The sequence below is a fragment of the Dipteris shenzhenensis genome, chromosome 13 (assembly GCF_047967505.1).
Source record: "Dipteris shenzhenensis isolate YYH24624 ecotype China chromosome 13, Dip_SZ_1.0, whole genome shotgun sequence".
Classification (NCBI taxonomy): Eukaryota; Viridiplantae; Streptophyta; class Polypodiopsida; order Gleicheniales; family Dipteridaceae; genus Dipteris; species Dipteris shenzhenensis.
Genome location: NC_141608.1, coordinates 49,119,022 through 49,145,462, shown reverse-complemented (window position 1 = coordinate 49,145,462; position 26,441 = coordinate 49,119,022). Strand labels below are relative to the sequence as shown.

The 26,441-nt window shown below is 45.8% G+C and overlaps 1 protein-coding gene across 2 annotated transcripts in view; it reads right to left on the bottom strand.

The window, feature by feature from the left end:
* LOC147895521 (chorismate synthase) overlaps window positions 1-23,232 on the bottom strand; it is a 40,466-nt gene extending 17,234 nt beyond the window's left edge. Inside the window, exons 1-7 of one of the 2 annotated variants that reach the window (XM_087383329.1) lie at window positions 21,968-23,232; window positions 21,750-21,848; window positions 21,554-21,637; window positions 21,108-21,403; window positions 14,551-14,735; window positions 14,354-14,462; window positions 13,848-14,191 (exon numbers count right to left, since the gene is read on the bottom strand). In XM_087383329.1, the coding sequence (XP_087239455.1) occupies window positions 13,848-14,191; window positions 14,354-14,462; window positions 14,551-14,735; window positions 21,108-21,403; window positions 21,554-21,637; window positions 21,750-21,848; window positions 21,968-22,038 (1,188 nt within the window). In that variant the 5' untranslated portion in view covers window positions 22,039-23,232. The remainder of the gene's footprint in view (window positions 1-13,847; window positions 14,192-14,353; window positions 14,463-14,550; window positions 14,736-21,107; window positions 21,404-21,553; window positions 21,638-21,749; window positions 21,849-21,967) is intronic. The other variant, XM_087383330.1, reaches the window with a different exon arrangement.
* Between the last annotated feature and the right edge of the window lie 3,209 nt (window positions 23,233-26,441).

The window sequence follows — 26,441 nt, the reverse complement described above, 5'->3', positions numbered from 1 at the left end:
TCACTGTGCGAAAGGCTGTTTTGTGCTCATCCCCAGCTTTCATTCTAATCTGACGATAGCCGGACCTCAAATCAATCTTAGTGAAAAACTAAGCACCCTTGAGTTCATCCAACAGGTCATCTATCCTAGGGATTGGAAACCTGTTTTTGATGGTGACCTTATTCAAGTCTTTGTAGTCAATGCACATATGGTAAGAACCATCCTTCTTTTTCACCAGGAGCACAGGGGATGCAAAAGGAGAAGTGCTATGAGTGACGAAACTCTTCTGAAGTCAAGCCCTCACTTGAGTTGCCACTTCTTCCCGTTCTACCTTAAAGAGGGTGGCACTCCCCGTGTTGATGATTGTGATATGCAGAGATTGCTCTCAAAGTTTGCAAAAGTGTTTGCTGATTTGCCATCACAGTTGCCTCCGAGAAGAGATGTAAAGATTATCTAAAAGAAAATCTATCCAAGAGCAAACATCTTCCACACTTACTACCTTTGTGTATCTTTTCTTTTTAGAACCTATGTCATGATCTTTATTTTTTAGCCACAAGAAGTCAAAGCATAAGGCTGTTTTCTCAACTTTTAGCACTTTGCATCTATCTTTGTCAAATCTCAGATTGAAAACTTCAGCCACTAGCTTTTTTATTCTAAACTTCAGGTCTTCCAGCTCAATCTTTGTGTAAAGCGTTGTAAAATCATGCATAATGCCCTGCGAATCTCGGAGACGCTGCAATTGCGTGCCTACTGATCGCCGCCCCGTGGCCTGAAAAAACTGCTTCGTCATCATGTCCCCCCCTGTTGTACCCATCGGGCCCCGAGGAGTGATAGGAGAACTCAGCCTGCCGAATCTCTGTGTCCTGAAGCTAAAGGCGAGCGCTCTCAAACCTGTCCCTAAGCCACTGAGATCCTGAGTTCTGCTCCTTGAGCCGCTCTATGGAGGCGAGGTCTCTCCCGCTCGCGCTCCTGAAGAACCCTCCTCTGCGTAAGGGCATAAGCCTACAGCTCCTCGCTGCTCCTCTAGATCACATCCACCCACGAAGCCCAACCCTCACACAGTGCCGTCTCTGACTGCTACCAAATCCCTGCTGTCCTGCTGGATCTCCTCGTCCTGCAGGATGTCCTCTGGAATGCGGACCCCCTTTTGGGGGAGACCCCTACAAGGCTGCTCTAAGTGAAGTACTACTGGAGAGTGATCTGACATCGTGGTACCTGCCGGAATCCCAGTAGAGCCGCCTCTATGTAGTGCCCAATCCCCAACACAGAAGCGGTCTAGCCTCTCAAGCAATCCATCCTGTCTCTTCTGTTCGAAAGAAAGAGGAGGCTGCCAGGTATCCTGCTGAAATCCGGCTCATGCCATGGGTCTCTGCCACTGATCATGAAAGTGAATTGCTCCCAGGTTCTTCGCTCTGCTGCTCGCATCTCAGAGAAGGAGGCACTGCCTTGCTTGTCCTCCCCAAACTCCAGGTTGTTGAAGTAACACTCCACGAATCTACAACTGGAAGACACTCTGAAATCCTCCTCCAAAAAGCCGTACGGTGATGTCTGCACGCTGGGGCATACACGTTCAAGATCCCAATCCTAGACTCTCTCATCCTAACTCCCATCCAAACTGCCTGTCCTGGGATAAGCTCGCCTTGTGGAAGATTGATATTGAGCCAGTGTCCACTTTAGTACGTCGTCATACAGACACAGACTACTCACCCTCCAAACCCGCGGCAAAGTAACATAAGACAATCTTTTTGGAACAATCACCCACTCACAGAGAGCCTTGTTTTTGGCATCCCTGTCCTCATGAGTTGGACAATAGTGAGTGGGAACGTGCACGGGCTCCACGACCGTGCTCGTAGTCAACAGCAATACATGATCCTTCGACATGAAGGAGACTTCCACCCCAAACAACTCCACATACTTCTGGAGTGGCCAGTAGTATGCCTGATCAACCTTTGCCTCAAGCGACAATCTAAAAACTCCTACTGCCAAACCACACATCGGCTCCTCTCGCGTGAAGCTCAAATGAAAACTCACCTCTGCACCATGGGCATGCTGCCAAAGGTCCATTCCCTGTGGCCCCATCCACTCGTCCATCATGCGTGAAACTTGATCTCCCATAATAGCATCAAACACCACTAGGGACCACTTCTCAAACCCTGTGGATGCGAATTGGAATCCACAAATTGGGTGTGTCTAGGAGCCCACTACGCTAATCGAACCCCCTTTTCGAGGCTGCAAGACTACTATCATTACCTCCAGGGGTAGAGGGTGAGAGTTCAAAATCTCCAGATAGTTCCAGGGTCCAAATCTCCAAAAGTCCCGCGGTAAGGGACACCCAGGCTGAAGATTGAGAGCTGCTGACCGTGAGGCCGAGCCCCTTCCCTCTAGCTCCTTCCTGGATTGGTCCGGAAGCTGTAGTGAGGAAGCGGAACAGAACGTCATCTTACCCTTGCCTGCTGGCAGGGGTGTCGAGGTAGGGGAGGGGTGGGAGGCTGAAGAACCTGCTGAGGAGGTGGAGGGGGGGGTGGAGGGGAAAGGGGGAGGGAGGGAGGCGGAGGGAGGGGGGCAGGTGGTGAGGGTGATCATAGTAGGAGGGGCGAGGGGAGGGGAATGGGGTGGGGGGAAACCAAGAGGAAGGGGGGATAGTGGGAAGGGAGCGGGATTTGGAGGGGAGGGGGGCGTAGGGACAGCCACAGGCCCCCCTTGCTGATCAAGCTCGTCGGGGCTCTAGACTCGCTCCTCCTCAGCCGCTAACGGGCTAACGTCCGCAGCTTCCGCTGCATCAAGAGCTCCTGGGACTCACTGCTGATGCAAGGGTGGTGCGGTCGCTGAGCCTCCATAATGGGAGGATCCTCTGGCTGGGTAGTGGCCCCTTCCGCTGGGATTGGGGCTGCCACATGGGCAGCACATGAGCTGCCATGTGGCCAGCACACAGCAAAAGGTACAGGCTGTCAGATGGGCAGCACACAGGCTGCCTTGTGGGTAGCTATCCAGACATGGCCAATGGGCTAGCAAGAAGGGTACCTGGCAAGTCGTGAAGCTCCTGATGTACAGGGCAGACACGTGGACATCAGGGACCTGCAGCAGCCTGATTGTGCAGGGATTTCCAGCAAGGACAGACGGCACTTCAGTACGGAGAAGGTACGGGATGCATACGTGGCTGTACACGGCTGGTATAGGCCTGGCAGCAGGCAAGGATGCTGCAGCAGGAAGGCGCCTGCATGAAGAAAAATGCGGGGCAGATGGCAGAGGCTATGGGCAGGTCTGAGGCCTGCAAAAGGCCCTGAATCTAGGCCAGTAGGGCCCTGGCCAGTGGCGCAATGCCACATGGCAGGTCGGCCCTGCAAATGGCCCTGAAGGGGCCTACCAGTCGGTTACTACAAGGGGCCCTTGAGGGCCTATAAAAAAGGAGAGGCCTCAGGCCTCTTTTAACACCCAACTATCCAGCAAGAGCAGGAGCAGACAGGAGCAGCCAGAAGCCACTCCCTTGGGCCTCACACTGGGGGTGAAGGAGAGTGGAAGGAGTGCTGCCGACTGATTCCCTAGAGGCTGGACCTTGGCTGTCTTCTAGGGCAGCGAGGTGTTGTGATCATTCTCTGGAGCAGCAAACCTACAGCAGACAGGAGCAGCAGTTAGTCTCCTCCGCTCCCTCCTCTGTTGGGGTAAAGGCACATTGCCACCCCTTTATTAAAGATAGGACATCTATGACTGTCTTAAGACAGTCATAGGGTAAAACCTAATCCTAATAAAACTAATGAGTTTGTGGTGTGGCTCATCACTTCACACCCGCACATTTGAGTCTCTCTCTCTCTCACACTCTCTCCCTCTTGCTCTTCTTCCCCCTTCCTAACTCCTCAACTGGTATCAGAGCCTTCATCTCTCCCTCTCCACTCCTGTCTACCTCTTCTCCCTCTACCCTTGCCTACCCATCCCCTCGACCTCTACCTAGCCTCTGCAAGGGCAGTAGCGCAGCAAGGGCCAGCGGGACAGCAACGGCAATGCAGCGCGGGGCACAGCGGCGCAGCGCGAGCAAGGGCGGAGGCGAGCGGGGCAGCGCGAGCAAGGGCGGCGGCGAGCGGGGCAGCGCGAGCAGCGCAGCTGCTCACGCAGCTAAAGCTATAGCAGCAGCTAGCTGCTGCTAGCTGCGCAGGGGCAGCCAGTGCGTGCATCGCACAGCACCGGGCCGCGCATAGCCAGAGCGCGCAGCGCGCGCCCATCGACCGCCTGCAGCGACAGGTACGGCCATCTGTACCGGCCGTACGGACGCCGTACAGGAGCCGTACCGTACGGACGCTGCCGTACGGACGGCGCGACGAACAGGAGAGGACAGATTTTTTTTTGGGGGATTCGTGCACTGCGCAGGTACAGGACATACAGCAGGACTGCGCAGGTACAGGAAGTACAGCAGGCACAGATTTTTTTTTTGGAAGAAAGAGAAGGAGAAAGAGCACTCTGCTCTTCATTCAGGATCATCTTTCAGTTCTCAAAACTGTGTTTTCTTGAAAGTACAGCAAGTACCTTCATCTCCCTCGTGCTTGAGGTGAACAGAACCACAGTGTGTGGTTGATTGCACAGTTATCTGTTTTCGTGAAGGAAATGCCTTGATTTTGTAGAGGACTTTTATGCTTTTACTGGGTTTGAATCTCAGTTTACGGGTGAGCAGATCATAGGGCTTTTGCCTGGCAGTTGATGCTTTGTATGCCTTGAGGTAGTGTGGTGCCAGAGAGCACACATTTGCCTCGCTTTCCGCAGTGTGGAGGTGACATTTTCATACAGATCACATTTCTTGTGCAACACTCAGAGAATCTCAGTTGAGCCACGCTTGGCCAGGGCGCATCGAGTTTACTCGGTCCCTAACTGTCCATCGTTGACAGTGCTCAAAAGGTTCCTCATTAAGTGTTTGTACGTTGGGATCTGTGTATGCCTTTTCTACACAGGGCAGTATTTGCATTACACTGTTAGTTGATTTTGTCAGAGAGATTTGCACATTGTATGCCTTATCCCTCATTGTTGAGGTTGTTTTCACTTGGTACAAGTGTCAGATCAAGGGGCTTTTGCCCAGATTTTGCTTGAGAACACTTGGGTTACTGTCAGAGATCTTCAGATGCCTTTTATCCCCTTGGCAGAAGGGTGATTGCTTGGGATTTATCCCATTTTCTGTTGCAGGTTTGTGACAGGCTGAAGTGTCTGATTTTTTTTTTGTGAACAAAACAGTGTATGCCAAGTGGTTTATGCATATTAATTCAGTGCAATACCTCGTCTGAGGTGGGAGAAGTGATCAGTACAGCAGTGTTTACAGCAGTGTTTTGTGCTTTGTCAGTTGATGATGCACTGTTAAAGCACTTGTGGAGCAGCTGCAGCATTCTGAAATTACTGTTTTTTATGCCTATTTGAGCACGGTACAGTGTGTCAGAAGGTACAGTAACTGGAGGGAATTTTCTGTTTTGCTGCAGATTTTCTGACAGTAAAAAACAGCACTATTGTGAGTGCTCCTGGCTCTTGATAGAGCAGGTTTTTTTCTGAGAAATCAGAATTTTATTCAGTCTTTCTTGACTTACAGGGAGTCAGGTACTTTCCTTATCTGATATGGCATCAGGGGGAAGTGAATCATCAATTCTGAACATAAAGAAATTGGAAGGGGCACACAATTATGCATTATGGGCAGAACAGTGTTTGAATGTACTTCTGTTAAAGAAGATTTCTAAGCCCATAAGGGTGAAGGGTGTCAAGCCATCTGACATGACAAATGATGACTGGGAAGAGCTTGATTTGTCCGCAAGGGCAGCTATCATGCTCACTATTTCTGATACTCTTGTGTTCAATGTTCAGGCTGAAAAGACCTCTTATGGCCTATGGCAGAGGCTAGAAGAGTTGTATGCCCAAAAGAGCTCAGCCAGTAAGGTTTATTCGCATGAAGGAAGGTACAGCTATGACCTCACACTTGAGTGATTTCAATCTTTACACAGCTTATTGCACAGGGATTGAACCTTGATGAGGAGTTCAAGGCTACTTTCTTGTTGTGTACCCTCCCTGAGAGTTGGGACACTTTCAAGACCACCCTGTCAAATTCGAATGTCACTCTTATGTATGCTGATGTAGAGAGCTCTCTCCTTATGGAGGAGATGAGCAGGAAGAATAATGCGAACAGCAAGTCTTCAAATGCCTTGCAGGTACAGGATAGAGGCAGGACTCAGCAGAAGGGGAGATCTGCTAGTAAGTCCAAATCCCGCAGTCAGTCCCGTGGCAAAAAGGATATTGAATGCTTTTATTGTGGCAAGAAGGGACATGTAAAATCTAAGTACTTCAAGTTCATACGGGATCAGAAAGCCAAGAAGGCTGAAACAAAGGATGCAGGCAATGGAAGCAAAGGCAAAGGCAAGGCCAAGGCAGATGACTTGGATGCAGTGAATGTTGCAGCAGAGGACAGTGACAGCGACATACATGATGTTTTATGCTCTTCTGCTGTAATAGCACATACTTTGGTTATTGATGGCCATGACATGCACACCTGGCTCTTGGACTCAGGTGCTTCTTTTCATGTTACTCCTCATAGGGAGTGGTTTACTTCCTACACAGGTACTCATGGAATTGTTCATCTTGGGAACAACTATGCATGTCAGATTGCAGGGATTGGCAGTATACAGATAGTGTTCCCTGATGGACGCACATTTATGCTTGATGGTGTTCGCCATGTGCCGCAAATCAAGAAAAATCTGATTAGCACTGGCTTATTGGATGACAGTGGTTACCACACCACATTTGGGGATTCCAAATGGGTGATTACTGATGGCCAGGTTGTAGTGGCTGAGGGTTCTAAGAGTGATACCTTGTACCCTCTTTATGTTTCCAGTGTGGGTAATCATGTTGTTGCCATAACCGAGCTGCCAAAGGTTTCATTGTGGCATAGCCGGTTGGGACACATGTCTATTAAAGGAATGCAAGAACTGTCACGTTTGGGTTATCTGCCGTCTCTTTCTTTTTCAGATTTGCCTACTTGTGATCATTGCATATTTGGCAAGCATTCTGTGACTCCTCATAAAAGGAGAACTCCCCAGAATAGAGCACCGCTTGATCTAGTGCACACTGATTTGTGTGAGATGCCACAGTTATCACTAGGGGGTGCAAAATATTTTATTACTTTCATTGATGATGCCACACGTAAAGTGTGGGTCTATTTCTTGAAGCATAAGGGCGATGCCTTAGATGCTTTCAAGAAGTTTGTCGCTCAAGTTGAGAATCGGACAGGTCGTAGGCTGAAATGCCTCAGATCCGATAATGGGGGTGAGTATGTGTCACATGCTTTTGTGCAGTTTTGCGAAGCTAAGGGCATCAAACAGGAACTCACAGCCCCTCATAATGCATCTCAAAATGGTGCAAGTGAGCGGATGAATCGAACTATTCAGGAGAAGGTTCGATGTATGTTGTCTTATGCTGCATTACCCCATGGCTTTTGGGCAGAAGCCGTGCAAACAGCAGTTCACATTATTAACAGGTCGCCAAACAAGGCTTTGGAGTTGAAAGTGCCAGAGGAGGTGTGGTCTGGCAAGCCACCTTCATATAAGCACTTACGTGTATTTGGCTGCGAGTGCTTTGCTCATGTACGCAAAGAACTGCGCACCAAACTGGATCCAAAGTCTATCAGATGCATCTTCATGGGTTATGGTGACGAAGGTGAAATGGGGTACAGGTTATGGGATCCCGTTAAACGGAAGATTATACGCAGCAATGATGTCATCTTTAAAGAGGATAGTGTACACAAGGAACCCGTGCAACCTGTGGAATACAGGAGGGTTATTTATGATGATGTTGGACAGCAAAGAATGCCCATTTATATGCAGCAGCAGGCTGCTGCAGATAACCCTGTTCAAGAGGGTATACAGGCTGAAAATCAGCCAGATAATTTTGCCAATGATGCACCACTGGATATGCCAACAGATGGGGCTGTAGAACAGCCAGATATGGTGGTACAGCCACCCGTCATGCATGACGAACAGGCTGGACAGCAGCCTAATCCGGAACATTTTGTTAGGAGGAGCACCCGTGTACAACGGCCTCCTGCCAGGTTTGTTCCAGGAGCCAATAATGTGGCTGATTTTATCATGCTGACAGATTGTGGTGAGCCTTCCAGCTTCAAGGAAGCTATGGGAAGAACAGAGAAAAAGAAGTGGGAGAAAGCCATGCAGTCAGAAATGGACTCCCTACTTCAAAATGATACATGGGACTTGGTGCAGCTACCTGCAAGCAGAAAGGTTTTGCCATGCAAGTGGGTTTACAAAGTCAAAGTGGATTCAAATGCTTTACCGAGGTATAAGGCCAGATTGGTTGCCAAGGGATTTAAGCAGGAGAAGGGCATTGACTTTGATGAGATCTTTTCCCCTGTAGTCAAGATGACTACTTTGAGAGCAGTGTTAGCTCTTGTTGCTCATGACGACATGGATTTATGTCAGATGGATGTGAAGACAGCTTTTCTTCACGGAGATCTCCATGATGAGATCTATATGAGTCAGCCAGAGGGATATGCTATTAAAGGGAAAGAGCAGCTTGTGTGTAAGCTCAAGAGGAGCTTGTATGGACTCAAGCAGGCGCCAAGAGAATGGTACAAGAAGTTTGATGCCTTCATGCAGTCCCAAGGGTATCATAGGTGTGAGACCGATCATTGCTTGTACACCAAACGGGCAAAGGATGGCAGTTTGATGCTACTCATTCTATATGTGGATGACATGCTTATTGCCAGTAAATCTAAGCATGAGATTAGTGCTTTGAAGAAACAACTGCATAAGTCTTTTGACATGAAAGACTTGGGTGATGCAAATCATATTCTTGGCATGCGGATTACTCGTGACAGGTCCAAGGGCTTTTGTTTCAGTCACAGAAGGAGTACATTGACAAAGTACTGCAACGGTTTGAAATGGAGGGGGGGAAGTCTATTAGTACCCCGTTGCCTCCACATTTAAAACTCAGCAGTAAGGACAGCCCCAGATCAGATGATGATAAGGCTGAAATGGCCAAGGTTCCTTATGCATCTGCAGTTGGTTCTTTGATGTATGCCATGGTTGCCACTCGTCCGGATATTGCTTTTGCGGTGGGAGTCATCAGCGGGTACATGGCAAATCCAGGCAAGAGGCACTGGGAAGCAGTGAAAGGTGTCTTGAGGTATCTCAAGGGTACCAAAGACTTGTGCATATGCTATGGTAGGCAAGATGCATTGGTGCATGGTTTTACAGATTCAGACTATGCAGGGAATGCAGATAACCGGAAGTCTACTACCGGTTATATTTTCACATTTGCAGGAGGTGCTATATCATGGGTGTCTCGGTTGCAGAAATGCGTTGCACTGTCAACTACTGAAGCTGAATATGTTGCAGCCACTGAGGCTTGCAAGGAAGCAATATGGCTTACTCGGCTGGTGGGAGATTTGGGCATTACAGGAGATATGCCAGTTTTGCATTGTGATAGTCAGAGTGCTATCATGTTGGCAAAGAATCCGGTCTTTCATCAGAAGACCAAGCACATAGATGTGAAATATCATTTCATCAGGGAGGTACTGGAAGACAAGCAACTTGAGCTTGTGAAGGTGCATACTAATGATAATCCTGCAGATTTGCTCACTAAGAGCTTGCCTACAGAGCGGTTTGCACATTGCCGCCACATCATGGGATTAGGATGAGACCATTCTTATTTTATGGTCTTGTATACAGTAACTGTATATTGCTGTAATTTTTTATTCTTTTCTCCCCTTTAGGCACATTGGCCTTTAGGTGGGAGGTTGTTGGGGTAAAGGCACATTGCCACCCCTTTATTAAAGATAGGACATCTATGACTGTCTTAAGACAGTCATAGGGTAAAACCTAATCCTAATAAAACTAATGAGTTTGTGGTGTGGCTCATCACTTCACACCCGCACATTTGAGTCTCTCTCTCTCTCACACTCTCCCTCTTGCTCTTCTTCCCCCTTCCTAACTCCTCATCCTCCTCATCCGTCGCCCCGCCACTTCTTCCACCTCCTTGCCTTCTTGTCCCCTCTCCTCTTCCGCCTTCCGTCATCCCCCCCACGCCTTCCTTGCTTTCCCTCCCGCCCTCTCCACCTCTCTCCCCAGCCTCTTCGCCTTCTCTTCCTTGCCCCCCCCGCCTCCCCTCTTCCTTCTTTCACCTCCTTCCTTGCCCTCTTCCTCCTTCACCCAGCCTGTCCTCGTTTGCCTCGCCTCGTCTCCGTCTCCCCCTCTGACATCTTTCTTCCTCAAACCCCCCCCTTTTTTTCTTCTTCCTCCCTGCATCGGGAGCATTTGTGCTTGTTAAGGTGACCCTTGGTCTAGCCAGAGGGGTTCTATGGCAGCACCCTCGAATCCCACAGCCGTTAAGGTTCTTCTTTCCCCAACTGACAAGCAACAGGTACAGTAGGCAGTTCAGTCCCTCCAGGACAAGGCGATCGTGGGCTGAATTATGGGTCTCACTTCTACAAGGAGACAGGTGCAAGAGTGGATCGAGGCGAGCTTGGCATTAGAGGGTGACTACATCCAGGACGTCACCATCTATGGAAGAGGCGTATTCCTCATCCAGTTGAGCTCCCCCGACACTGCCTCGACACTCGTGGAGCAAAGCCCCATCCCCCTTGGCCCGCATCTAGTGTACCTCTTTCCTTGGTATCATGGCTTTACAGTGTAGGACATGGACACGACACACCGATTTTCGGTTACGCTCTGCTTCTTAGGGCTCCCAAAGGAGTATCGAGCCATCCTCCCCTCCATCGGTCGAGCATTTGGCACCGTGCTCGAGTCTCCGCCAAAGTCGGCCGCCTCAGTTGTAGCAGATGACGGGGTCCCCAGGGTCATACTAGTGGTTGAGAGCCCAAAGTCCCTCCCAGAGTTGATCCTCCTAGAGACCCTCGAAGGGGGCACACTTCACCAGCGAGTGGAGATTTTTGGGTTACCGGGCCAATGTCTTCGTTGCAGACAATGTTAGAAATGACCCAACAGAGGGTACGCTCAGCGGAAGACTGATAGAATTGCCCAGGAGCTCACACAGTGTGGTGTGGGATGCGGAATCACAAACTTCTTAACTTAATGTGCATAGATGTGTAAGCCAATAAATAGACATTGCTCAGGGACAAATATAGAAGCAACACTTTATATTTCCATCCGTCCACAAAGTAGGACATGATACAATACCAAAAGGTTCTCCTACTAGATGTCAAGCACTTCTAGATCTTTGAGCCCGTGTGCTCCACCTTGAGCGTATGTAGACTCTCTGTCCAAAGTGTTCCTCTCTACCTTACTGCTTGTAGATCTAGGTAGGCAGCACTCACTAGCTCAGTCTGTAGGTCTCTGTAGGTCTCCTTCACCTCCTGGGAGTAGGCCAAGAAAGGAGAGAAGGAGGGAGGGGGGAGGAGAGAAGGAGGGAGCGGAGGAGATGGCGAAGGAGCAGAGAGGAGGCAAGGGAGGAGAGCCAATGAAGGAGAGGAGGGAGCGGAGGAGAAGGCGGAAGGGGCCGACAAGGCAGAGATGACGGGGGGAGGCAAGATGGCTGGGGCAAAGCTGACGGAGGGGAGGCAGATGGCGCAGAGTGCAAAGGGGAGGTGATGCGGCTGCGGAAGGGGCGGGGCAGCCAGGGAGCAACGGCAGCAGCTCTTAGAGCTCCCCAATAGCATCTTGAAAAACAAGAACACACTTGCCAATGGATGTCGATCACATCTCAAGTGAAGGTTGGAGTGGTGTTCAAGAATCCAAAGTGCAGCACTATAAACTCATTTAGAATTTGCTATCTGGAATATGGTCTTCACAATTCCCGCCAGTCTATGGACAGCGACTCTTCATGTCAATCTTGGAAAAACCTAGTCCCCAAGATATAGTCCATCATCAACATCAAAAGCCAACTCCTAACAATGGCATTGTTCAATCCACGCAAAAGTGCAAACTATCACCCTACTACTAGACAAACAAACAGGGGACACAAACATTAAATTGTTGGAGCAATGACTTCATAACCTTTGCCAATCATCTATCCAACCCTTCGTACAAGCTATAGGCATCCTTGTTGCTAAGCTCTTCCATCCCTACAATGAGCCCAATGAGGTAAACATTAACTATCTATAGTGGCATCTTAGAAGGCAAACTAGAGGTTAGAACAAATGCTCACATTTCTTCAACGATTCCAAGATACTAGTAGTGATACTGCTTGGAAATCCAAATAAATAGAGAAGCAAAATGCTTTACCTTGGCATGTGATTTGCACTAGAAATCACCCACAACATCGGATTTGCCTTGAGTCACCTAATGCTCAGACTAGCAAACCTAGCTTCAAATCAGATTATCCCAATCTCAGAAGACCAGATTATCCTGACGCCAATTATGCCAAAGATCAAACCACTCGTCTATCTTGATGCGCTGAACATGCAAGTCTATCCCCTCCGAGGACCTTGGCTCGATTCCACTTGCTTGCCTAAACAATCCTACCAATATGGCCTACCTTAAAGGCGAGCCTTCTTTCCATGGGAAATTCATCTGAACTAAACGTATCCACTAAGACCAAGAGCCTATGTCCCTCTTGTCTAAGAAGAGCACTACGCATCTCGCAAATCTCAAAGCTTCTCGATGGCAGTGATGTGGTTTTGGGCAGCGTAGGAGCTAAAGTTTCAACCTTTTTTTCTATTATGTGATTGTCTTCTATGTCCCGCCGCATGACAATGGAAACATTTGTTTACCTTCATACATGATTTAATATACACCTGGACCACATGCTATTTCCAGATATGTGCACCTTAGTAACCATTTTTACGTGCAAAGTCCCAACATGCCAAGCTTCTATCACGTCTCTGCACATTCAAGTTTCAAACATGCCAGCTGCCACTAAAGAGCAAGTCTCCAGAAATCTGACTCTATTAACTTGACTGTAACATTGGAGAGAGAGAGTGGGATACACCCTCCAGATTCATCATTTGTGTCATAGCATGAACACAAAATTGCGAAGATAATTCCAGTCTAATGGCCTTCAAGAGAGAGAAAACACAAATGCAGAGATTTCATTTACGAATTAATTTTTCTCTCAGAGCTAGTCAAAAATAAGATCACACAATCTGCATAAGAAGCAATGTTCAAAACGAGTTCGCCAAAGCAAGAGTAGGCTGTAGATCTAGCGGGAAAGCAAGCAGAGCTTGGCATGCAGGCAGGGCACTAAAAGCAGCAGAACAAAAATTCATAGGCTTAGACAAGGCTAGTCAGCCAACCACACAAGTCAGTCCAGTATCTTGATTTGTGGGAGGTTGTAGATGTAGCAGGAAAGAAGCTAGAGGCAGGTCTCCAAAACATCACAGGATTGTGAAGAAACAAAAGAGCCTCCCATTGCAAAGCCACTATGTGCCTTCGAGTACCTTTTGTAAGTATTTGCTGCTTTAAATTCTACTTTTCAAGTGACGCCCGGAATAGCTTCAAAATACTGATGACATCCAAAGGAATATCGATTTAAATAGCAACATTCTAGAGTACTTTAGGGCTCCTGTGGAATTATGAAAATGGTGCCAAAGATTTGTATAAACACCATCGCAAGAGTGGAACAGTTGAGATTATTTGAAAAACGAAGATTAAAAAGAAAAGGAGGGCCAGGGGGACAAACTCCAGCGAAATCAGCATAATAAGGCATCATCAAATGCCACATTCCACAAAAAACTGTTCACAGACAAGATATCAACCGAAAAATTGGCTAAGCAATGTGTCCAACTCGATATGAGGGTTGTGTAGACAATAAAAGTAACGTTTACAGTTTCAAATATTAATTAGTCCAGTATCAAACAAAAGAATATTTCTAAAAGTTCCCCAATGCTCACACTTCACAAAGGAGACAACAAATGCCAACAAAGTAGGTACATAAAGTATATGGACCTTGTTTCCTTGGTCGTTCTCCTTTGTTGAGCTTGATTTTTGAAGAGCAGCTTTTGAGAAACCAGGAGGAATAAGAAGGCGTGGCGTTGTTGGAAGCATTGATGCATTGCCAGCAACAGGTCTAGTGCTTTCCTTAGTAACATCATCCTTCAAGGAGGAAGAATGAGGAGTCCCTGGCGAAGAAGATAGGACATCACTGTTTTGTGCACCATCCCAAACCAAACTATCATCATGTTTCCTATCAGGGTTACTTGTCAAGTCTGATCGTGTTCCCTTCTGAATTCGATTTTCCATTTGTTCTTTATGTCGTCTTTGATGCTCTTTCCGCATTTGTTCAAATGATTCTGCTCAGCATAAAGAGATGAATCAAATTCAAATCAATGACATTTTCCAAAATTGTCCAAAGTAATCTGCACTCAAAGCAAACTCAATTTGCCACGGAACTCCCAAGGGAAGCTTCATCATTGATACACCTTTAATAAACCCTTCCTCATTTGATTACTCACCCCTGCGCTGACGTTCTTGCTCCAGTCTCTCCTCATTTGACCATTCTTCTGACCCAAATGTTTCATTATTGATAGAATCACTATCTTCCCGATGAGAGCCTGACGAAACCTGCCCAAAAAAATCCAAGTCAAGTCTACGTATCTAGCACATACAGGATTTGCCTTGGGAGTACACAGTTTGAAAGAAATGTGTTTACCTTCCGTGCAAGATGGTGCTGTTCACCAGTTCGTCCAGATGCACGATGTCGATCAGATGGACGTGCATTTAATAAGCCTCCTGGCAAAACTGGCCCACCACTGCCTAAAAGACCATCGTGTTCTTGTGCAACCCAGCCTGGACGAGCTGATGACAATCCACCTCCATGTAAGCGCCCACCAGATTCTGAGAAATAAGGTCGCCATTTAACATTTTACTCAAGAGTTACTACAGGCATAGCATTGCAGCAATGTCTTCAATACTCAGACCTAGTTGGCATTGATGACTAAAGGTTAGATGGATCTCCACAGCTCATCGCAAACAAAGCATTAGCAGTTAGCAACACTTTTACTTCATGAAGAACCTAAAACTATACTTCAAGTTGATACAGGTCAACCTCTTTCACACAAAACATCTTAAATACTTACTCTAATTGCTCAAGCCAACCCATGTAAGCTGTCTGTAATCCCAACCGATGATTCTTAAAAAAAAACTTATCTGACTGCATTGCATGCCATAGGGCTTCTCAAAGAGCTCGACTATATCTAATGAAGATGGTGTCTCAACCCAAAAGACAGCTCTAGCATTTATGCATTGATAGAAGGATAAACAAGAGCTCATTCACACTAGTATATTCATAAAATTTTCTGGCATGTGTGAATGTTTACGTGTGCATGTATGTGTGTGCTTGTGCTTCTGTATGTGTGCACGCGCGCGCGCGTGTGTGTGTGTGAGAGAGAGATTTTGCTTGCACGAAATTTACTGTTGCAACATGTTTCTCCTATCATTTCCCCTACTCAAGCTTTGGAATTGGAGGAACCCTTTACTGAGAGGGAACTGTCAGATGCGATCAAATCATGTGGCAGATGGAAATCTCCAGGATGGGATGGTTTAACAGTCGAGTTTTTTCTAGAATATTGGCCTATTTTGAAGCATACATTGCTATATATGGTGAATGCTGCGTGGCAAAATCAAAAAATGCCGGACACATGGAAGAGAGGTCTTGTTAAACTCCTTCCCAAAAAACAAATTTGTGAGTCTTTGGCAGACTGGAGACCTATCACTCTTATGCCCGTAATTTACAAAGTCACTACCAAAATGATTGTTGATCGGCTAAAGGGGTTTTTACATGATGGGTTGCATCCTGCTCAATATGGCTTTGTCCTGCGTAGGCATATCACAGATAACATTGCTAATGCCTGCATTGGAATTGAATATGCCAAATACACACAGCAGGATGTTTTGTTATTGCAAGTTGATATTGCCAAAGCCTTTGATACTGTTCAGTGGGATTTTATTTCATCGACTATGCAGGCATTGGGTTTTGGCACAAAAATGCAGCAACTCATCACTTGGCTATATCAAGATAGTAAAGCTGCCTGCATACTTTCAGGGGATATTTCTCCATCTTGGACTCTTGGTTGTTCTCTCAGGCAAGGATGTCCACTGAGTGCTTTACTTTTTGCCATAGCCACTCATCCACTGCTTCAATATCTGGATCACCTCTTGGACACTGACCAGTTGCACGGTTTGGAGATCCTTGGCAGTCATAGCATGATTGCTCATGCATATGCTGATGATTCATTCTTTACTCCAAAAAATACTCGGGCTGATCTGTCCATGATTATGCACGCTCTTTCTACATATGGATTGGCTGCTGGCCTTCGGGTAAATTTTCAGAAATCAATTTGATCTGTCCATGATTATGCACGCTCTTTCTACATATGGATTGGCTGCTGGCCTTCGGGTAAATTTTCAGAAATCAAAATTGCTGCCGTTACATGCACATGAATGGCACAACCTTCTGTGGCCTGGGGAAATTGTCCCCGCTTCTAAATTCATTCGACATCTCGGTTATCCTCTAGGCTGGGGACTCACCCATTCACAACAAACTGATTGGGTGCTAGTAAAGTTAAGGGCAAAACTTGAATATTGGAAGCTTGCAACTTGGCCATTACATGTTCGTTTGCGAATTACACAATCCATTTTGATAGCATACATACAATTTTATCTGCCTCTCACTATGTTCACTAAGGCAGATCTGGTTTCATTTATGTCAGCTATCATGGAAATTTTCTGGTGTTCAAAACATGGCAAGAAAAGTCTCAGATTACTCTCTATGCATCGTCTCTGTTCTCCAAAGATGCACGGGGGTCTGAACATTCTCAATATTCAAATGCATTTACTTGCTCACAGAGGGAAAATGATGATACAGTTTATGCAAGGAGATCAGCCTTGGGCTTTCATGATTCGCTCTCTCTTATTACATCTTCATACATCTGCCTTTGGGAATTGGCAGCCTACTCAGTGGGATTTTTTATTTGGCTCTATCCAAGGCAAGATCAGAGGCTGTCCTTTTGTCTCTTGTCTGCTTCTTGATTGGAAACACATCTTATCCCACTTTGAATGGCATGGCAGGGACTCTCTGTCGGGCAACTCTTTGAGGGTAGAGAATTTTTTTTTGTCTAAAGTATTCCACCCTCCTTTGGCCATACAAGAACCCATACGTTCTTATTTTCTCTCCTTCAAAGGCATTTCATCTGTGGCGAATGTACTTCAGGATGATGGCACAATTTTATCTTTTTCTATGGCTGCTCGCAAATATGGCTTGGGCGCTCATTATCGTCCTTTATGGCATAGAATTTCAACAATGCTCCAACCGTACTTGCCGGTACCTCATTTGGAACTTCAGAATCGGCTTGAGGATTGGATTTTACGCTCTCCTTCCTTATACGCCCGTCCTTTGAAGCTCTCACATATCACAGTGTCATCTCTGTATAAAGTGTTATTACCTCCACCTTGGATTTCTCACAGAGCAAATACTGTTTGGCATATGGATCGTTCAATGAAGTGGTGGAGAAAAAGGCTGCGTCTCCTTTGGCATTACAAAGTCCCTCTTCGACAACAACTTTTCCTATGGCGAGTTCTCCTTGGCATTTTTCCATCCGGGCAGTTACTCGCACACAGACATATTGCTTCAGCTGTTTGTCACAAATGCCAGCACTCTACTGAATCAGTGCTTCACATTTTTTGGTTCTGTCCACATACTTCTGATCTCATTGCTCTCATCCGACAGAGGCTTCGAGCGTGATTTCCTACTGTTACTTTTGACAGATTTTTCTGGTTGTTTGGTTTTCATCCACAGAGACAGGGTTTTGATTTATTTTTTGTATGGGTGCGCTATTGGACCCTATGGACTTTATGGATGGACAGAAATCATAGAGTCTTTGGTGATCCACTATTTTCATCCTTTCTTTTTTTCAAACGCTCTCTGCAACAATCATTCTACGATTGTTTTCAGACTCGTTTGATTGATCAGGATGTGTATACAGCTTATACTGAGATCTTTAGTTGAGTAGTAGCTACTTCGTTTTTGAAGTAACTATGAATGTAATTATTTTACAGCAATAAAAGATTTCTTCCCACAAAAAAAAAAAAAAAGTGTGTGTGTGAGAGAGAGAGAGAGAGTTCGGATGCAGCAAGGAAGGCCCTCTCTTCCTCGTTCTAGAGCAGATCACCCTCAATTCAGTAGAAGCACCTTCAGCGTCCACAGCTCTTGGATGATCAGCAAACAGCCCCATTGTTCAGTCATAGGGAGGTGGAGAGCAAAATCTGCCCCTCTACACTCCATCAGTTCAAGAAGGCCATAGCCTTCACTACGCAGTACAGTTACAATAATCAGCCTTTTGGCATTCATCGATATAACAGGGTACGACAATGGGCCAGTTGCACCGAGTGATGGCCTCTTGCATTTTTCACTCAGATGCATGCAAGGACATGTGATTCAGCTTCTTTCCATGCTTCCGATTGCTCTGAGAAAGTAGTTTAGCTCACGGGTCTGTTTCATCCGTATCAAAGTTTCAAAATTATTTCCTGAGCTGTGAGCTGTAAGGTACAGGTTGGGAAGAGCCTGCAGCATATGGATAATGGTACACAGATCAAACCAAAACAACAGGATGCCCTCCAACTCTTTCATGATCATGAGGGGGCGTCCAAACCAAGTAGGCGCCACTAGAATCACACTCATTACGTCATCTACCATGTTGGCCATGGTGCAGGTCATGATGCAGATGCAAGCTCAACAGCGAAAGACACTTATCCATGTGATTATTCAGCCTTACAGATCCAAGATGCTTGTGTCAGAGAGGAGGATCACCAAAGAAGAATGGGACCACATTGCCTAGGCAGCCAAGGAGGAACATGAACATGCCCTCCAACAGGGCCACGAAAGAGGGGGACTGTACAAAGAATTAATGAGACCAGTCAAGAGGCCAAATAAGAACAAGACTGAGAGGCTGGAGAGGCAAAGAAAGAATGAGATCAAGTGTTGCTCCTATCTCTCGTCCAGAACAAAGGATCAGAGCGAAGCAGCTCACTTCCAAAAGTATGATGGGAAAATCAACCCTTTAGTTCTTATTGCATGTCTCTCTCAAGTTGACAATGGCCACAAAGGACAATGAGAAGTGTATTCTTGCATCCATACATCTTTCATATAAGCTGTCACATAGTGGCACGAGTTTGGAAACTTGACACCACCCAAAAACCGAAATTCAGTTGAGCTCTACCATGGATGACATCATCATCTAGAATATGCAGGCAGATTACTACAATGCAGGTCGAGATATGTCTAAATAAAGTTCCTCAAGCACATCCCAACCCAGTTTCTTCAACCACAGTATTTGGAACGTCTAGAGACACACAATTCTTCGAGCTGTCCCAAGGACCCAATGGAACAATCAATGACTATTAGGCCAATCAGTTTATGCAAATGGCCATAGTTACAAAAGAATAATGAGACAGCCATAAGTGTCTCCATGGCCGTCAATCGGACATTCAATGGTACAATAGAGGTTTCAATCCAAAAGATTACGTCCTGCCTATAAGCTCAAGGTTCAAGAACCAAAGGCCACCCTTAACTCTTAAGAAGTACAAGATCTCCACCTTTTCTCACGACAGTAGTTCCACCAGGCTGGGAATTGGAACGGCCCGCAGTCCAATGAGAAGAATTGGACAAGAAAGGACAACAATGGCCAAGCTGGATTCCTGGATGTAGAGACGTGTAATGTACAAGCATTGTCACCAATGTCATGTTCGAGCCATACAAAGATTATCCTCATTACGAGTACAATTGGTTCAATCACAATCTAGTCCCAGTCAAAACGGCTTCCATCGTCATAGAGGAGACCGAGGATCAGCAAAAGGGAAAACCACAAACCCGTGATATTCTGCTTCTACAAGCAGACTGCTGGTCAGCACATTCTAATCCTAATGGATTTCAGGAATTCAAAGGACATCACCTCTGCCAACACAGAAAAGAGGCCCACCTTACACTCACCCTTAGTGAGCCTGCACAAAATCACTAGCCTTGAACACAGCGCTCCTAGTACAAAGTGTAAAGTAACATGGAGGCGAAACCGGCCATCTTAAAAATCTCCAAGTGGGTGGACAGCAAAGTCACCTCGATGCAGGCAGCTAATATTATTCTAGGAGCTCAGTGCACCAATCGGAAGTTACCCCAACTATAAAAAAGGGGGGACTAGGTCTTACCATTCCACGGATTGGGTTTAATTTTTTCTCATGACTTCACAGTGTATCTCCGAAACCATTTCCTTCAGACATTCGATTGAATCAGAAGTTACATCAAGGAGGGCATGCTTATCTGCTCTACATCAACTCTTCCGCAGAGCCAAAAACCCACAATATGAAGCCTTGACACAAAAGTTCCAAGACTTATTTGTGACTTTGAAATTTCTGACCACCCACCACAACTCTCTAAAGGATCACAAGATAGAACATCTCACAGCTTCTCCACCCAATAAGCATCCATACCATCTTCATAAGAGGAGTTACAGAACAATTCGAGGCTTTGCTTAAAGCATGTTTCATCAACCCCAACAATTTTCATTTGGGTTGCCCACTGCAGTCTGGTGATGGGTGAGCATCCGGTTCCACCCTCGGCTACCTTGGTCACCATCTCATAGGATATCATCTACACCCTCTGCTCCACCTGGGAGCGTGGGACCCCCCACTCAAAGTCGACTGTCGCGAGGCGTGCTCAATTCTGCAAGGCTTGGCCTGCAGGAGTTTTTTACATTTTCACTCCACGAGAGATTCACTGGTTGTATAGTCCCCCCCCCGCTGGGTTTCTGGGAAGAGGCCTGTTTTTCTTTCAAACTTTTCCCGGTTTTTTCCCATAACTCAGCACCTTCGGGGCGGCTGTTTTGTATGAAGTCTTTCAAGCATTAATAGAAGGTTCTTTTCTTTGCCCAAAAAAAAAAAACCCAACAATTTTCCATATGCAGTACCAATCCTTTTCATCAAGAAGGACAACACAGCCAAGATGTGTTGGGATTACCATGCACTCAACAAGCTCACAGTTAAGAGTAATTTCCTATGGCCAAGATTGTTTACATCTTGGAGCAGATGTTCTCCGGGATCAATCCGAAGGTTGGGTACCAATCCACAAAGCAAATATTCATATAGCACAACAATACCTCTTGACAAATCTATGTTAACATATTAAAAGGCACACTTATAACACACAATAAGACACCTTACCTGATTCCGTCAAGTTCCATTCACGGTGAGGACGACTCTTTTCTCTTTCCCTTTCCCCTGTACCCAAACGATGCTCCCATCGACCTTGTCCAGCTGAGCCAGACCCTCCCACAAATCTCTCAGAAGCATTGTTTCGCGCAGGGCTTTTCTCCCCCCAGGTGGACACAGTTCTAGGACTAGAAGCACTACCAGCAAGCTCACTTCGCCTTGTACCCTGCTGGAGAATAAAAGTACCCTGAACACTTGAAGGTCGCCTCCACTCGGGAACATCAGGAGGGCTCTCCGCAATGCCATCACTGCACAAAGGTAATTAAAGTCAGAACAGTATTATTGGTGCTGATTGTTGCCACTTAAACACTTCAAACTCTTCTCCATTGCTATGGCAACATTTTGGGTGCAAAAATAATTAAAATCCTCCAAAGGGCGAAAGGTGGCCTGAAACTTGCCTTTCTTTCTCTCTAAGAATCAATCCTCTAGAAGAGACTGCTGGAATTGCAATACCTCCGTCAACCAGATCATTAAGGGCATCTCTGAAAAAACACATCCAAGGTCAATCTCAGAAGAGTTAATCCCCACCTACGACCCCTACTTCTTTATTCAATCTCTGTTTACCATGATTTGAAAGATTCAGGTTATTGGTACCTTAAGACGACAGGATCAATGCTCGAAGGGCGCCTTCTGCAATGTTCCAAATCCGCGAGAGACAAAAGGAAGTCCTTTGAATACACATGCTTTACTTTTCTTGACACCATCAAGGAGTGAACCCTCAATGTTTTACAAGAATCCTGAACTAGACTCAAGAGTTGTGATAGTGTAGAAACAAAAACTTTATAAATCCATCACTTAACATGAAAGGATACTTGTTTGAGACTGAGGTCGGCTCATAAAAATCCCTTGAGATTCCATGTAAATCTGCAGCCTCTTGCCCCATGACATACGCCAACAGATTATTAGAGTTTGTTTGCAGGTGACAACAGGAATGCAATCTCAACTCAGGGTAAAAATCAGGCAGCAGAGAGAAAGAGCTGCGACAGTCGTCAGAAGATGCGTGGTGCAATTGGAAGCTGTCGAGTATACTAGAAAGGACGACTCTTCCGATTGATAGAGCTGCTAAGGGTCATCTTTGCAAGCTAAAGTTATTGCACCCCTCCCAAGTAATGGTTAATGGTATACGGGATCTGAGACGGTCGGATATCAGAAGTGATACCATCAAAATCAAAAGAAAAGGGTATTGGACAGAGCAAAACAAATTCCCAAACACTGAAGGAAAACAGTGCCTCGGTTCTTTACGTCCAAAGGCTGTTTTATAGGCTTGAAAGTTGGGAGTGCAAAACGCACCTTTGCTGAGACTGTTTGGTATGTATGATACAATGGATAGGCATGCTCAAAGCGGTAAGGTCCGCAGGCTGGCTAACCTATATATTGGTAATATAAGCAGCAAGTGAATGTTTTGACCTATTGCACTACACAGAGACTCAACGCGCCTGTAATCATTTCAAGTCATCCTGTGAGAGTCCCAATTATGTACAGGCAACAGTTTATATGTGCGGGCATCCACTACTGCGATCCTTGTAGATTACAATACTGCCAGTTCAAAATATTGAAAGCCGAAAGGCAGATTAATGAATCGGCTTCTTAAACAACCCCGATTTATGTCGTTTCTGAGATCGCGGTATTACAGTGCTCTAAACGAAAGCAAGAACCTTCGCTGCCCCGGTGAAATCAGAACAAACGTCACCGCAGCCGAGGTTTTACAAAAAAGAACGAAGCTTCAAGATTCCCTAAATGCTTGAGAAGCTGGAGAGGAAAAGGCTGTAAAATTGTGGGACGACAAACGTGAGAGAAATGTACAAAGCCGATAATGAGCTAGGTGCTCCAGGAGCGTCTGGCCGATCGAAGAGCTGCGAATTACGTGCAGAAACCATTCCGATCACTGATGCCAGACAAGAAAGAGGGGAGGGGATGTGGCAAGCCTACGAGGGGGAGACGGAAAAGAGGTGGTAGGGCAGGGTCGTGAGGTGTTTGGGGAGTCGGATGACGTTCAAGAGGAAGGATAGTTGGCAAGGCAAACAACTTGGGTTCGCTGTGAATTTGGGCGCTGCTGCTCCCACACCCCCCCCTTTCGGGCTTAAGTGAGTGAATTAAGCATTTTGGAGGTAAAGTACAAAGTGCTAGGTAACCGGCTCCTTGCTTACAATGCACTCATTCTTAACTAGTATGCTCCGAGAAGTAGCCACGGGGAAGGCTGCCCCTCGATGGGACCATGGGTAGGTTGAGTTTTTTTTTTCAAGTAACAGATCTTATCGGCTTTATGTGTGTAGTTGCATGTTTGCATTTCATTTGTATTCCATTATTGATTAAATCCTAAATTCTATAGCGTGAACCTACACATGGATGCAATAACACATGAAAATTAAGTGGTTTGGCAAATTGAATGGGAAATTGTTAAGAGCGATAAACATAGGGACTTTGGATACCTTTTAGAGTTCTATCCTCCTATCCACCAATCTGTAAGTTTAACTTTGGCAAAGCTACTTCGAGGTTTTGTCAATAAATTGGGAGAATGTTTAGCAATCAGAAGCATCTGTATTAAAATCAAGCATGGCTCTTGTTCTAAGAAGCCAATTGAACCCGAGGATGATTGTAAAATTTTGGCCTACCAACATTATTGGTATTTTCTTGTGTTCCAACTCGAGATGCAATGTTAAATTTATGGCTAAGTATTACCATACACAAGTTGAGTAACTCGTGGTGGGTTGGATATGAGATTGAGGGCTTTGAAAAGGTATCTTATGGTGTTGATGTAGCTACCTATGTCCACTAGCACCTGGACTCTCTTCTATTAAAGTGTTGTTGAGATAAGAAAGACAACAACTATAGTCATGGATGTGCAGACTACCTCACTGTGATTTTCCTCCATTAGCCATGCAGTGAGCCATTCCTCGAATCTATACATTTGTGCCATATGGGTAACTACTTATACATTCTAGAAGTACATGGTTTCCTACAATAACTTGCCACATGGTTGTATTGACTGCACTCATCTGCATTTGTTTTGTCGAATCTTTTGACCAAGGCTGCTATGAATATTTTCCAAGATGCCTTCACCTATTGAATATACTAGGTTGCAACTATACCTTGTCATGTAGTCTTAACTTCGTGTAGTTAGTGGTTCAATCCCAATTATTATAGTTTGAAACCAATCTAAACTAATGAAACCAATTGCATACATTTTCAATTAGGAGGCCCGTGAATGGGGTTGGCTTGATTTTGTTGGTAGTTATAGTACGAGGTTGATTTACAGCCTTGTATTTCCATAGATATCAAATGTTGTGTGTTGATGTTCATTTCATTCATATGTAATTTAATATCAGTATGAAAGATTCGTCCATTTCTTGCATTGGGTTGGGATCCATTGTGAGTATAGCTTGCTTCATCTAGTTTTTTTAGTTGGTACATGAGGTCCAAGTGTGCCTTCAATTCAAATCAAATAATCCACACACCTTGTACGAAATTATAAATGTGAGGTCTTGTATTGCAAATCATGGTATGAGATAAACTTGTAAGTTTTCTTGAACCATATGATTTCTTATAAGGGATTGCCCTGATTATTCTTCAACCAATTGATGAGCATGAGAGATGCACAATCTAGTGGTTAGGTACCTCAAGAAAGGCATCAACACTCGTGTGGTGTGCCCCTGGAGATGGATGCAATGTAAGGTAAAGTAATCTTTATTCTAGAAGTCCATTGAAGGGCAACATATACAAGTCCATCTAAGCAAAGAGTGGTGAGAGGTTTCTATGAATATGCCTCAGTTCTCTTCATCTTCCCTGCCTCCTTGTTTGCCTTTGTCTTTTCTTTTCTGTGTGCCATTCCCTTCCTTCGAGGTTTATTTGAGTTCGCATGGAAGCTCCTTGGTTGCATTTGTTGTTCAATCATTTTGGAGTGTTGTTTTGGTTGCTTCCTAGGTTGCATTCATTGGCGTGCAATTGGATGCTAGTTGTGCAAGGCTCCTATTGGCGTTTGAATAATTTGGACCTCACATTGATCTTCTTTCAGCCTGCATTTACTTCTGGCCGACATTCTGCTAATTGCAACTTTTTGTCGGCCCTTTCATATAGCCCTATGAATCACATTGTGGTCCACGACAATCCCCGCCAATGGTGAGCTTTGGCGTTAAGAGTTCTCCATTGGTCACTTTCTTAGTGTGGCCCTTGCCCTTTGCAGATGCTCCTTCTAGCCCTCAGCTTATTGCTTTCATTCACTACTACTTTATGAGCTTTCCAGGGGATCTTGGCAATTTATTGAGCTATCCTTTTGATTGGGAACAACCCTCGCAATCGATGCTCCTCCATGCTAATTGTGGGCTTCAAAACTTTCTAAAGTCCTAAGCCTTTTCCCTTCTACAATGAGCCTTTCTTGATCATAGCTAGCTTTTAGTGAGGAATTACATCCATTGTAGCCCCTCTTTTCACCCTCCCTTCCTTCTTTTCGTAGCACAATGTTGGTGCTTGTTCCTTTCAAAGATCCAATCTTGGTGGCAACCCTTGATCTGGTAAGAGGGGCTCACATGGTAGCACCCTTGATTCCTGGGGCCATTAATTCCAACAAACAAGCAACAAGTTAAGAATGTAGTTCAATCATCCAATATAGAGCAACAGTGGGTAAGATCGTGGAACTCACCCCCACAAGGAGCCAGGTGCCCGACTAGATCCAAGTGAGTTCAACACTAGAGGGTGACCACATCCAAGAGGTTACCATCTATGGGAGAGAAGTCTTCCTCCTCCAACCAAGATCCCTTGACACCACCTTCACCCTTGTGGAGTAGACCCCCATTTCCTTGGGCCACATCTTGTTTACTTCATCCCTTCGTATCATGGGTTCACACTCAATGACATTGCCATGACCCATCATGTGCTTTCATTTTTTGGTGACCCTCTACTTCCCAAGGCTGTCGAGAGAGTACCAACCCATCCTCTCTTCCAGTAGAGACGCTTTTGGTACAATGTTGGAGTCTCCTCACTCTTAGCAACTTAAAACCGTGTAAATGATGGGGTCCCCCATCTCAAGATGATCATAGAGAGTCTAGAGAGCCTCTCAGAGGAGATCTAACTTGAGACTCTTGACTCTTGATGAAGGAGAGTTTCGATGGCACATTAAGGTCTTGGGTCTATTGGGTCAGTGTCTCATATGAAAGTAGATGGGCCACCATGTGCAGGCTTGCCCCAGAGGACGGGGCCAAGATCCTTCCCCTTTTTAGGTACTCAAGGGGTAGCAATGGAAGGCTCATGTAGATGGAGTGAATAGGAGTCTTAGAGTCCTTGGGAGCCTTC